This window comes from Rutidosis leptorrhynchoides, chromosome 1, assembly GCF_046630445.1.
Source record: "Rutidosis leptorrhynchoides isolate AG116_Rl617_1_P2 chromosome 1, CSIRO_AGI_Rlap_v1, whole genome shotgun sequence".
Classification (NCBI taxonomy): Eukaryota; Viridiplantae; Streptophyta; class Magnoliopsida; order Asterales; family Asteraceae; genus Rutidosis; species Rutidosis leptorrhynchoides.
Genome location: NC_092333.1, coordinates 582802550 through 582816884, shown reverse-complemented (window position 1 = coordinate 582816884; position 14335 = coordinate 582802550). Strand labels below are relative to the sequence as shown.

The 14335-nt window shown below is 33.0% G+C and overlaps 1 protein-coding gene across 1 annotated transcript; it reads right to left on the bottom strand.

The window, feature by feature from the left end:
* Nucleotides 1–10007: 10007 nt before the first annotated feature.
* Nucleotides 10008–12575, bottom strand: LOC139846110 (uncharacterized). The gene is made up of 4 exons (XM_071835941.1): nt 11402–12575; nt 11138–11302; nt 10098–11026; nt 10008–10019 (listed from the first exon to the last, which is right to left on the bottom strand). The coding sequence occupies exons 1-4, from the start codon at nt 12573–12575 to the stop codon at nt 10008–10010; spliced, it is 2280 nt and encodes a 759-aa protein (XP_071692042.1).
* Between the last annotated feature and the right edge of the window lie 1760 nt (nt 12576–14335).

Sequence of the window (14335 nt, the reverse complement as noted above, 5' to 3'; positions counted from 1 at the left end):
AACAAAAAATTCAATTCAACATGTGTGGGGTATGGGAGATGTGAGATTTATACAATCTTCCCTCTATCCAAGAATAAAGAGAAGTAATTTTTTCACCCGGAGCGAAACGCTCCAAGAGTAGAGAAGCTCCCCCTCTCTCTTTTCGAGAGATAAAGGTATTGCTTCTAAGAGGACCTCCGGCAAATATGTAGGAAAAAATTTAAGAAAAAAATAAAAATAAAAAAATGAGAACATTATGAAAAATGGTAAAATCAAATTTCCATGCTTTTAAATGCTGTCTAGATATCCGTTTATACTCTAAACGGCAGTCAAGTCCAGTGGCGAAACTTAAATTTTTCTACAGAGGGGTCGAGATCATTAGTTTAAAAGGAGAAAAATTATTATGAAAGAAACACAAAATAACCGATAACCGATTGGAAAAACGATATAATTAGTGTCATCACTAAACAGTTAATAACTCGGAAGAAGCATATGACAACCTTTTAAAGAATACTGCAACTTCGTTAATATATTTTAATGGGTTGTTGGATATTTATAATAGTGGACTTTTGTCGTATTTATCTTTCTTACTGGGACACCATATGTGACCATGGGGGATTATCACTAAAATGCCCATTTTTTCTCTCATTTTTGACTCAGAACCCATAAAAAATAAAAGTTGATAATTTGCCCGCGCAAGACGCAAGGACGCAAGGTGCCTGTTTTGCGACCTTGCTTCCCGGTGGACGCAAGGACGCAAGGTTTCTCTTGCGACCTTGCTTCCCGGGGACGCAAGGTGTCTCTTGCTCCGGCCAGATGTCATAATCAATGTTTTCTTTCAGACATTTCATTAAACACCTTACGTGCATTTTACGTGATAAGGTTTTTTCCCACAATTATACTCATTTTTTTATTAAAAGTGTGTCAAAGTTGGAATTTATTGAAACAACATATTAAGAACGAAGAATTGGAAACGGAAACAATAAAATTGTCGAAACGAGTAAACACGTAAGACGTGCAAATGTCGATGATATATTGGATACAGTTGAGGATTGGGTATGAAAATATGCTTGCAGAGAGATTAAGGTATTCATGTATCTTTTTTAATATATAATAGATAATAGATAAAGGTGGCCAATTATACTCATTTTCTTGTTAAAAGTGTGTCAAGAACTCAAGATTGACCAACGAAGCATTGCTTCAATGGTACCGCGGTTACACTTGTGTACTCGCAGGGCTAGAGGTCTCGGTTCGAGCCTCGTCACCCGCTCTAGGAATTGAAATATATTCCTTGAAGGTGGCCCAAAGGGAAGGTTTTACCGACCCGCTTCGGGACTAAGATCCGGCCCGCCTGCCCCTCGGGATGGTTAAAGGGTCGGATCCTCAGAGTGTGGTTCGGGTTTCCTGCCCGAAAGCGCGTGTGTGTGTGCAAATGATGACTAGGCTTCGGTCCGGACTGATGCAAGCTTGCCTTTCAAAAAAAAAAAAGAACTCAAGATTGGATTTTTATTGAAACATATAAGTCCCAAAAAAATCGTTTCAAGTAATATGCACGGAAGGTGTTTGATGAAATGTCTGAAAGAGAACATTGATCATGATATCAGACAGGAGTATATATATATATATATATATATATATATACACCTTGCGTCCCCGGGAAGCAAGGTCGCAAGAGGCACCTTGCGTCCTTGCGTCCACCGGGAAGCAAGGTCGCAAACAGACACCTTGCGCCCTTGCGTCTTGCGCAGACAAATTGTCAACTTTTTTTTTTGTTGGGTTCTGAGTCGAAAAAGAAAGAAAAAATGGGCATTTTAGTGATAATCTCAATTTCAGGGGTGCAATTTAATACGAGAAAAGAAAATTAAGCCCACTTAATATTAGATTGCTAGTTATATGTTAAAAGTCAAGTGGGGCAAACACCCCTGATGTTGCCTAAGTTCCGCCCTTGGTCAAGTCGCCAATCAATCGACGATTACCGTTGACTCATATAATAGAGTCAAAGATGGTAGAATCGAATGATACCAACATTTTATTAAATGAAGTAAAAACTACAACAACAACAAAATTCAATACCACATGAGTGGTGAATGAAAGAGATGAGATGTAAACAATCGTTCCCCTATATGAGAATAAAAATAAGTTATTTCTCCACCCAGAGTGAAACACTCTCAAAAGTAGAGAAAGTCATCTCTCTCTCTCTCTATTCGACGGATAAATAGATTGCTTTCGAGTAGACCTCCGACCAATAAGTAAAAAATTGTAAAATAAAATTAAAAATAAAATTGAGAAGCCATGAAAATGGTAGAATCAAAATTTCATGGATTTTAAATCCTGCATTGAATTCAATTTAGGCTCTAAACGGTAGTCAAGACATCAATAAATAGACGCTTACTGTTGACTCATAAGTAAAAAAAATATATATAAATATACACACATGTACTCTACAATATTTTTTTAATGTAAAAAAATTTCATTTTTTAAATAAAGGAACAATATATTTTTTTAAAAGTTAGCTTAAAAAATAGATAAAAGTAATTTTGGTTGGAAACATATACTCTTATTAGTGAATTATCTATATATTCATATAAAGCTTTAAAATGATAATGTCATCATTTCACTAATTACCCTTTAATTTGCATAATGATGATATCATTATTTTATATTAATATTAATTATAAAAATACAAAATAAAACCAAATAAATGCCAATAATATAGTTTTAATAAAAGATTGATCTTTCAAAGAAAAAAATGCCAATAATATATGAATCCGATTTTGAAGGCTACATTTTCTCATTAAATGGATATTGTCTTTTACTCTATTTTATATTTACCTTTAATTATGTTCTTATTTCTTAATTACGGAGTATGTTTTTATAAACCGTAACAACAATTGTCGTCTTTTACGTACATCAGTAATTCAATCTTTTTCTCTTCATTATTTTGACCATGCTTCACGCTACAATTTTATTTTATTTTAACCCTTAATTTACAAAATCTCCCTCCATATTACTCTATTTATTTAGAGTGGTTTAACCATGTAATTAGTTCACAGTCGACTTCATTCCTAAACAAGAGGTTACTCCATTTCTGTGTTTGCTATTTTAAACAGGGTCGTCCTTTCAATTTTATGGCCCTGTTTGAAAAAAAAAAAAAATGGCCCTTTCATATAAACGTAACTGTAATTTTTAAACTATTACGTATAACTTGATGGAATCGATGTCGAATTATTGGATCCAAACGAGGAGTATTAGAGCAGAGTATTGGATTACGAAGTATTCGACATTAATTATGTATTTTTCTTTTTTAATTTTTTAAAAATTATTAATTAACAAATTGACGTATGTATGTAAAATGGACCTAGGTATGTAATATTGAGATATAATTTTGGGCCCTTATGGATATTGGACCCTGTGCGGCTGCACGCTTTTTTTTTTTTTTTGAAAGGCAAGCTTGCATCAGTCCGGACCGAAGCCTAGTCATCATTTGCACACACACACACGCTTTCGGGCAGGAAACCCGAACCACACTCTGAGGATCCGACCCTTTAACCATCCCGAGGGGCAGGCGGGCCGGATCTTAGTCCCGGAGCGGGTCGGTAAAACCTTCCCTTTGGGCCACCTTCAAGGAATATATTTCAATTCCTAGAGCGGGTGACGAGGCTCGAACCCGAGACCTCTAACCCTGCGAGTACACAAGTGTAACCGGCTGCACGCCTTGCACACCTTAATATCCGGCCCCGATTTTAAATTTGGATTCATTATAAATAACTATTGTTGTTTTTTACATCGTGAGAGAGTATTTTACTGTTAGTATTATAAATAACTATTGTCTTTATGGAGTATTTGGCGGCTTCGGAATTGCATTATCTTCAAAAATCGCTCGTTCAAGAAATGTCATGCGTTTGATAGCATCGTTGTTTCGAGTTTTAATTGGTTGTATGCGAGATATCGCAAGTCTACGATAGACTGGAATTTGTGGTTACAAAATCCGCTATATTCCTTGTAATCCCTTTTTTTCTAGCTTCTCGCTAGTTTCTTTTTGCTATAAAATTTCTGCCGTTCGAAAAAAAGAGAGAGTATTTTACTGTTAGTATTAATTTTGGTGTGTTATTGTATTTAATTAACTATTATGTAGTTGACATTTATGTACGTAAATGAGGGTCATCAAAATGTTTTAAAAAATGTACATGAATTAATAAAAAAATTGATTGATGGTAAACTTTATAATAAAATAATTTAATTAAAGGTAAATATGGATAGAGTAAAAGACAATGTTATACCCATTTAATGAGGAAATTTAGTTAGGATTAGAATCTTTAAGTTGTTATCTCATGCCTTTAAGGCATTAATTAACAAAACCCTTGTATGTTTGTTAAACAACAAGAATTTGAAAATCGATAACATACATCAAATCATATTGTGACTATTTAAAATAAAGGTATATATTATGATAGAAAATTCAAAAATAATCATGATTTTTGTGAGGTTGAACAAGGTATTTTCAATCCCTTTTTAATGTTAAATAAGTACCATTTATGACAAGGAAAATTATAATTTATAATTGTAATGAAAATTGAAAGAGGGTGGTGAGAGAATGAATGTAGTTCATTTATTCTGATCAAGTTAACAACGACAAGTTTCTTAGTCGAAATCTATGATTTCACGGGTCATTAAACTATGACTTTAGCATCTATATTTACTTAATATCTATAACATATCATTAAACTGTTTTGTTTAAACAAACTCGTGGTTACACAGGTCATTTCACTACTTAATGCTAAAAGTGAATGATGAAGATAGTCAAAAAAAAAAAAAAAAATGTGTATAGTTAAGTGAATGATGAAGATAGTTAAAAAAAAATGTGTATAGTTGATGTGAAAGGGGCCATGCGTACCGGGCTCCCAAAATAAGGAGGGGGCCAGTGCTAGTTAATGAAGTATCGCAATAATAAATAAAAGACAAAGTTATACGAATAGTCCTTGTAGTTTACTAAAAATACACGGATAATTCAAACTTAATTTTTTAAACTTTTTAGTCCAAAAGTTTGCATTTCCGTTCGTGAATAGTCCATCTATCGGACATACGTTAAATTTATCCGTTAACTAGCGTCACATTACAGACACATGAGAGTATTTTCTTCAATTTATTCCTCTATTCTTATCCACCTCAACTAACCCCTTTCCTTGTTTTTTCATGTATTTTTTGGTTTTGTCTCGTTATTTCGATTGTAAGGTTTTTAAGGGATGTTAGGGAGACTCTCTTACAGATAACTTTTGTTTAAGTATTAGTTTATAGGTGTGAGCTTCCCCATTTTCCTCGTCCTTTTGTATTCCCGTTGAGGGTGTTTTCTTTTGGAAAACCACCTCGATTTATATCGATTTATATAAGTATTCGTTATTTTCGGGCAAAAAAAAAAAAAAAAAAACTAACCCCTTTCCCTAACCTTTTTCTTTAATCTCAATTCTAGAGGAACCCATTTTTCTAAACAAACCAAATTTCTTAAATCCTCATAAATTAATCAAACCTTTAAAGACATCTTTATGATATCGAAGAGGCACAAATCAGAATAAGTCGTGAACTACATAATCAAAGACAACATTTTAACGTAGAACCCATTCATAACTTACACTATATGAAAGTATTTTCAAAACCCATTTAAAAGCATTAATATGAAACCCATTTAAAAGCATTAATATGAAACCCATTTACAGAACACATTTGAAAGCAAAATCATCTTTGCAGGCCACAAACAACCACCATCAGATCTACAACCACTGTCATCTTTACCGGAAGTGACGCCGCTTGAAAAACGATTACTTTCGGTTTCCGATCATTCTGTTCGATTTTTGATGATTCCGTTCTATTTCCGATGAGTAAGCTTGCATAGCTATTGAAAAATAATTAATCATGTCTCGTTTGCGTCTTTGCTCAGATTCGTGAATGCAATTTTATTTTTTAGGTTTTTTTCTTTTAAATTTTTGTTTGGTACAACAGAGAGAAATTAGTGATGCTCTTTAAACCTTATTTTTATTTTTATTTTTTCACTTTTAACTTATTAGTTTATAATTGGTTTATAAAGAGAATTTGATTTGCATTTGGTTAGCGGTTGTGAATTTTCATGATGATGAAGTTTGGGTTTTGATTAGAGTTAATTGATGGAGAATGTAATTTGGGGTTTTTGATGCTAGGGTTTATAAGGTTGAAATTAAGTATCTCAGAGAAAACTAATTATGAATGATGAGATTGTTCTTGAAAGAGCCCTCTGAAAATTTTGGAAAGAACAAATGGGGATCTGAAATTGTGAAAGTGAGGATATGAGAGTACTAAGGGAAGTTTAAAATTGGGTTGGTGAATTTTTTTTTTTTTTTTTTTTTTTGACTTTTTTGCTTCGTTGGTCTTTCATTTATACACGAAATTGTAATCTGAGTCCCTCAAGTTTTTTTTTGAATTTTCGAGTCCTTTTAATTGCATAATTTGACAATCCGCGTCCCTCCGTATAACTTCCGTCTAAACTTACCGTTAACCCTTGACATGTGCATTGCATGTGAGGGTAAAATCGTCCTTTTACAATTTTCTTCATTAAACTTTTTTTAATCTTTTAATATGTCAATTTATCATCAAACACGTTTCATATTTGATGTACTACATATCATCCATCTCATATCATTTCTCCTCTTCATCCATCAACATAAATCATCAGATCTAAATATCCTCTTCACTCATCTTCATATACATAGAAAATAATCATCGCCATTTTATCTCATCATCATCGAATTTCAACATCGATCTTCAACAGTTCATCATCAATATCACATCTCAATCTTATCCTCTCACACATCTGACTTCTTTATTCATCTCTCACCTTCAGGTTACATGATCTGAATTCAAAGAGATGTAGTAGATGTGTCATTCTACCTTTAAAGCAGTCTGCTTTCGAAGAATATCATTAGATTTGTACATGAAAGCAGTCACATAAATCGTGACAAAGAAACCTACAAGTGAAAAATAAAACAAAGCAATTAATCCAAATCCATTGAATAAGCCTACACCAAAATGAATCCGAGATCGAATTTTGAGGCATAAATCCTCTAACTATGTTCGTTTATTTGCAATGGATTGCATTATCAATTGTATACTACTAACTTTAAGTTCATGACAGCAACCAAAATATCATCAACACAAAGAAGGTTATAACATCCACCAATTATAAATTTCAGCGAAATGGGTTAATTTTTTAATACCTTGCAAATGCTGCCGAATGAACACAATCAACAACAGTAATGACGACGTTGTTCTGCTACTTGTAATTCTAGGATTTGATGAAGATAAATTAGCTAAATTATCACTTATAAACGCATCAGAATCAGTCGAATCAATACTCGCACTTGTTTCCATTAATTAATTGAACAAAACGCCAACAATCATGATCTGAATTTAAACAGACGATGATGATTCACGATGACCATGGATGATGAAGATGAGTCATGATGGATTGTGGTTTTTAAGTTTCTAGGGTTTATAATAATTGGGGATTTTGAAACAGGTGAGAAGAAATTAATTTAGTTTTTGATTTTTTCTTTTAGAGTAAAGCTTGTAATTTGGGGTAAAAAGTCGAGCAAGTGATCAAGATTAAAAAAAATCGCCAGTGATCCCTCGTTTTTAATAAAAAAATAATAGTAAAAAGATGATTTTACCCTCACATGCAACGCACATGTCAAGGGTTAACGGTCGATTTAGACGGAAGAAAGACGGAGAAATGCGGATTGCCAAATTATGCAATTAAAAGGACTCGAAAATTCAAAAAAAAATTTGAGGGACTCGGATTGCAATTTCGTGTATAAATGAAGGACCAACGGAGAAAAAAGTCTTTTTTTTGTAAATATAAAGATGAAAATGATGAAAATGATGAAAAGACGTAAATATCCTCACATGTTTGGCACATATCTCAACTTAACGGAGAAATTTGACAGGCCTGACAATTTTGGACATTCCGTGTAAAAAGTGCAAACTTCTAGACTATCCATGTTGCCAAAATCAAGTTTGAACTATCCGTGTTTTTTTGAGCAAATCACAGGGACTATCTGTGTAATTTTGTCTAAATAAAATCCTTTCATTCCCTAATTCCGAAAAGAGAGAATATCATATATATATCACCTCATTAAACATTAAAATTACTTATTTCTCCAACTAAACATCTTAATATCAATTATACCCCACTTAAACTCAATATCCTTCAAATATACCATTTATCTAATATAATCATAATTAACAAATATAAATGTACAAATAATAAAACTTCTTACTAGTATACCCCTTTTTTTTTTTTAAGTTTTTTCTTACTACAGATAAAAATATAAAAAGATGAATGCATAATTTAAACTTCTGTTCTTGTAGTGTAAATGGTTGCCCACTTTGCAACCATGCCTTCTGTATCTGATTCTTGAGGTTTTAATAATATTGTTGCTTTTCAAAAAAAATAATAATTTAAACTTGAGTACATGTTAATTTAAACTGAGATAGCATACAATACCAATCATTTTACCAATTGATTGACGGATCAATCAATTATTATTTTATATACTGAAATCAATTTTTCATGAACGTATATAATAGTAACTGAATTAATCACCCAAAGGTTTTAATTTATTATTTCTCTAAAATCTTACTTTTTCATATCAAAATATGAAATCGCACAATGCTTTCACGATGATTAAATTAATTTTCTTTTGATTTCAATTCAATAAAATTGCACCATGCTTTCAACAAACCAAATCACTTTACTAACAATGTTTTTGTTCCCCAAAAGAGAAGGGTATAATAGTAAATGAATTTATGATATAGACTTTTAAGTGTACTAATTATAATCGAATTAAAAATTTAAGTAAATTTGAGAGATTTAAATTTTAGATTGGATATATATAATATTAAGGTATTTAGTTGGGGATATATGTAATATTGGTGTTTAATGAAGGGATATATTGTTGCAAAAACATGTGTATCGGCATGGACATGCTAGCCCTGTGTTGACTTTGTCAACCCATCCAGCGGTCCCCGGTAGCCCACTGGAGCCTGGCGAAACACCATCACCCATTTTCCCACAGCATGTCAGGCCCGAGATTCGAACCTGCATTGTTATTGTTGCAATCTTCGCATGCGTGGGACCAAGGGATCATTTGGCCCCGGTAAGAATGGTTTTTGATCCAATTATTTGAAAAATCCTCACATAGTGGGAATCGAACCCTCACCTCCCTTAAGGTAGAGTGAGTCATTCACCACTAGGCTATTGGCCCATTCTTAATGAAGGGATATATGATATTCACTCTTCTGAAAATTCATATCACATACCAAATCATAGTTTAATTACTCACAAAAATCCTTTGGTTAAAGCACCTTTACATCCTGGACATCATCTCACTAGGGATTTCTGTATGATTTACCATAATATAACTGCGTTGTCCAGATTCTTATGATAGACCCATGGATTACATAAGGTTTAATTACATATTTTCCATCTTATTATATCGTTCGAAGTGTTTAATATAATGCAATTACTATTTTCCTGTGTTAAATAGAGTTCTAAATATATGGTTACTCTCAAGTAAGTATATATTTTTTTTATTCGACTACTTTTAAGTTTTTGTTAATGATAAATGCAACAAGTGTACTTTTTTTGTAGATTTGTTCGATTGAGATGATACACATTTTGAGAGCTTCCCAGAAGCCCTTGTCAAACAACTCGTGTCTTCATAGGCAAGGAGGTTAGTGTCCCCACTTACTATGTGCAGAGGCGAAGCCAGGATTTCATGATAGGGGTTGCTTACGCAATAAAAAATTACTATAATTACTCTATGGATAATAAACATTCTATTTACGTTATAGACGATCAACGATAACAAATCCATCCAGATATAATAACAATGTATCATTACAAAAGAACGTAAACGACCACCGTTTTCAAACGAACAAGTTTTTTCCAAAAGAAATCATCCAAAAATAGATTAATATCTAACACGCGTCGATCCGCTGCCTCATTGAGTAACCTATAAAAAAGTTATAATAATTGTATAAGTAAAATATGTATAAACATACACTAAACGGTTAGTTGTTTAATATTGTACCTTTGACATTTGAAGTCGAACACGTCTACGTTTCTTGGTAGCGAAATCATCTATTATCTCATCTATTGAAAGTGTTTCAACAATGTCTCTCTCAATGTAAAGAAGCAAGCAATTTTTAAGAAAATCGTCACTCATGCTGCAACGAAGCCTTGTTTTAACAATTTTCATTGATGAGAAAGCTCTTTCACTTGTGGCTGTTGAAACTGGAAGAGTTAATATAAGACGAATCAATCTATCAAGCAAAGGATATATTTCTGACTTCTCAGTTTCTCGTAGGCCTCTACATAACTCAGCAGCAGTTTGAACATTTTTTAACTCTGGATGATTAGGCACATCTAGCTCATAATGTTGCAACTCGTGTTTTATGTGGATCATCTCTTGCTCTGTAAAGTCTAAAGGATAGAACGTTTTTGCTAACTTACATATGTCACTTTTATTGAAGGGTTGTTTTGGGTCTAAAGCAACACTGAGTCGAAGAAGTTCTGTCACAGACTCATTGAATCTAGAATTCAACTCTTGTAACTGACTATCAATAGCAGCAATGAACACATCAACTCGATAATGATGTTCAACGGTCACATTGTCTTTTTTTGAACGAGATCGAACAATATCTTTATAAGTATGTGTCATTTCTGGAACTTGAATGCTATTAGATCCACAAAAAATAACAACTCTTTCCATAAGTGTCTGCCATCCTTGATCCCTTAGATTTTGAATCAACAATTTTGTTGTGGAAACCAAACTCAAAGCGTTAACTATATCTTGAGATTTACGTTGTAAAGATTGACAAAGCTTATCGGTTGTTTTCATCATCTTCTTCATCAAATGCAAAACAATAACAAAATCAAATGACAATAATTCGGTAAGAGCAAAAGAAGCATCACCTCTTTGAGAAGGAGTAGACCCGTTAATAGCAATTTCACGTAGAACTACAATGGCGGGACCATACAATTTCAACAAGCTACGTATGGATCGATAATGTGAACTCCATCTTGTATCTCCAGGTCTTTGCAAACTTTGAATCTGATTTGCTCATTTGCCACTCTCAAGCTCTCCAATTTCTACCAGATGTGCAATTTCACTAATCTGTGCATCTTGTAACTGATCGTGACGCTTAGAAGAAGAATCAATGACATTAACAATAAAGTTAAGATTCTTGAAAAATTTATGCACCTCAACCACATCTTTAGATGCTGCAACTAAAGCTAGTTGCAACTGATGCGCAAAACAATGAATATAATAGGCATAAGGACATTCCTTCAATATTAAAGCTTTTAACCCATTCTATTCTCCGCGCATGTTACTAGCACCATCATAGCCTTGACCTCGAATATCTTGAACATCAAGGTTATGAAAAGATAAAGAAGACAATATTTCATTTTTCAAAGTTAAAGCACTTGTATCTTTTACATGGACCAAGTCTAAAAATCTCTCTTTAACGTACCCCTCTCGATCCACAAATCTCACAACAATTGCCATTTGCTCTTTTTTAGATTCATCTCGACACTCATCAACTATCAAACAAAATTTGGATTTCCCAATTTCATCACGAATCGACTGTTGCACATTTGTAGCAAATATTTGCAAAATTTCTTTTTGCACATCTGGAGAAGTATACATAGCATTTTGAGGAGCATTATGCAGCACAACTTTTTCAACCTCTTTATTATAAGAAGCAATTAGCTTTAACAATTCAAGAAAGTTTCCTCGATTTTTTGAATCGGGACGTTCATCATGACCTCTAAGAGCACAAGCTTGCATTGTGAGCCATTTAATCAACTCAACAGAAGTTCTAACACGAAGCCTATTGTCAATGATCTCTTGAGTTGTTTGTTTCTCAATCACATGCTCTATATGACCTAATTGATTTTTTAAACCTTCATAACATCTCACAGAATAATTATGAGCTGAAGCTGAAGTTTTACCTTCATGTTTGACGAAAGGACAATCTTGACCACGATTTACTTTTTTCCAATTGTTGAATCCTTGCTTGATGAATTTTTCAGAACCGGCTCGTCCAATAGGCTTCTTATTAAATAGATAACATGGAAAACAATATGTAGCATCGGTTTTCTCAGAATATTCTAGCCACCAAAATTTACGAAACCAAGCTTCTTGAAAGCTTCGATTACCACTACTTGAACCACTCGAACTTTGAGGATACTTTGACTTACGAAGTTGAAAAGGTCCATGTTTAATATATGCTCTTCTGATCTCTTCTTGTTGGTTAGTTGGATAATCCATGAATGAAGGTCGTAAGCCAGGATCTCGAACTAATGAATCTAAATTTAACTCCCCTGAATTTGAAGCATCATTTTTCTCACTGTCATTTCTAGGGGATTCATCCATAATATAATCATCACCAACATGTGATTGTGTTTTTTTAGCATCATCTTCCCTAACATTATCTACTTCTTGTTGTGATTGGTGATCATCACTTGGTTTAAAGAAATCAAACATTGTTCTTTTTCGAGCCATGTTTAACCTAAGATCATTGAACCAAATCATACATGTTTAATACTCCAAATTAAACACAAATACACAATTATTAATTCAAATATAAAAAACAAAAAAAAATTATAATTGTAATATCTCTAAACACTAATAGAGTAATAGGAAATAACAAAATTAATAAATAGGCCAGTAGCATTTAATTTAGTTTGTTATTGGTAAAATTGTAAAAATGTAATAATAAATGACACATGAAATCTAATAAAAGAAGAACAATAAAGATAAAGATTAGTATAAAGTTCGTAGAATTTAACTTACAAAATTCAAGGATGTCTTTAAGATCGTAGTTACGGCAGAGGGTATGTTCCCAAAAACTTCATCTATTGCAAATCAGTAAGTAATCCACACCTAATTTACACCCAATTTATTACGGGTTATACTATTTGAGGTATATGTATTGAGGTTTAATTTTAATGGGCCTATGGACTAATGAAACTTAAATTAAAAAACCTATAACAATTGGACTTATAAAATACGAATATAAGGCCACAAGGGGATGTTCATTTATAATTGGACTATATAATATACAAATATAATATGCTGGCTCATTTAGACTAAACAGTGAAAATAAAAATTTAGTATGCAGTATGCTATGCACACTTCGAGGATGCTCACAAATAATTGACAAAAAATTAACATATCCTATTTGTTGTCGGTGATCTACTTAGGGGTAGCTCAACACCCCCAAGCTACCCCCCTCCCTCCGCCATTGACTATGTGATTTCTTATATTGTTCCTAAACATTAGTGTTCTATTTATCAGAATCTCTGCATGGTTTTTTTTTTTTTGAAAGGCAAAATAATTTTATTAATATATAAATATATGTACATTATACATCCCCGAAAAGTAACAAACATCCAACGATTATAACTACTAGACAAATGGAATTAAAAACCGACTATAAGTAAAACCCCCAGGAGAGGGGACTCAACGAATCGAGTAGGGACACGAAGTAGTACACAGTGCTGATCGAGCAGCGACAAAGCATAAACTCCAAGGCCCGTTTAACCCCTGAAGATCTCTGCATGGTTTTACTTTGTATTTCCTCACGCACATTTTTTTTCATGTTCACCAATGAATTATGATTTTGTATTAACTATTGAAGTCATCCATCCTTACTGATAGGGACTCTTTAAATTAGTATTTCAGTCATTTTGTTTCTAGATTTTCCGATTTCCTGGAGGAAACATAATGTAAGACACGTAATCGGAAATCTACAAAGAAAAAAAAGGCTGCCCTCCATCAGTTTAGATGAGGAGCTTCAATAGTTACACAGTATCATATTTCATTAGTGAACACGAAAAAATGTACCAGGGCAAATAACACATAAAACCATGCAGAGCTTATGATAAATAAAACATTAGAGGTGTGGTCAAAAGTTTTTTCTTGGTGGGGTTTAAGTAGTAATTTAACTCAAAATGTTGAAGAACTACTTTCAAACGATGCGATGCAACAAGGATCGGCTTCGGGTAAAATGATATGGCAAGCGGTGGTTTGGATTACTTGTTACCTTATTTGGAAAAATAGCAACAATGTGGTTTTCAACAATAAAGGTTGGAGTATTCCAAATGCTCTTAGTGAAATTCAAATCAAAGCTTTTGAGTGAATTGCGAAACGATCAAAAGAGAAAAAAATTGATTGGCATAGTTGGTTTCATAATCCATCTAGGTTTCTTATTTAAAATGTGTTATTGATGTTACCTTAGCATCTTTTGTAAATATTTGAGT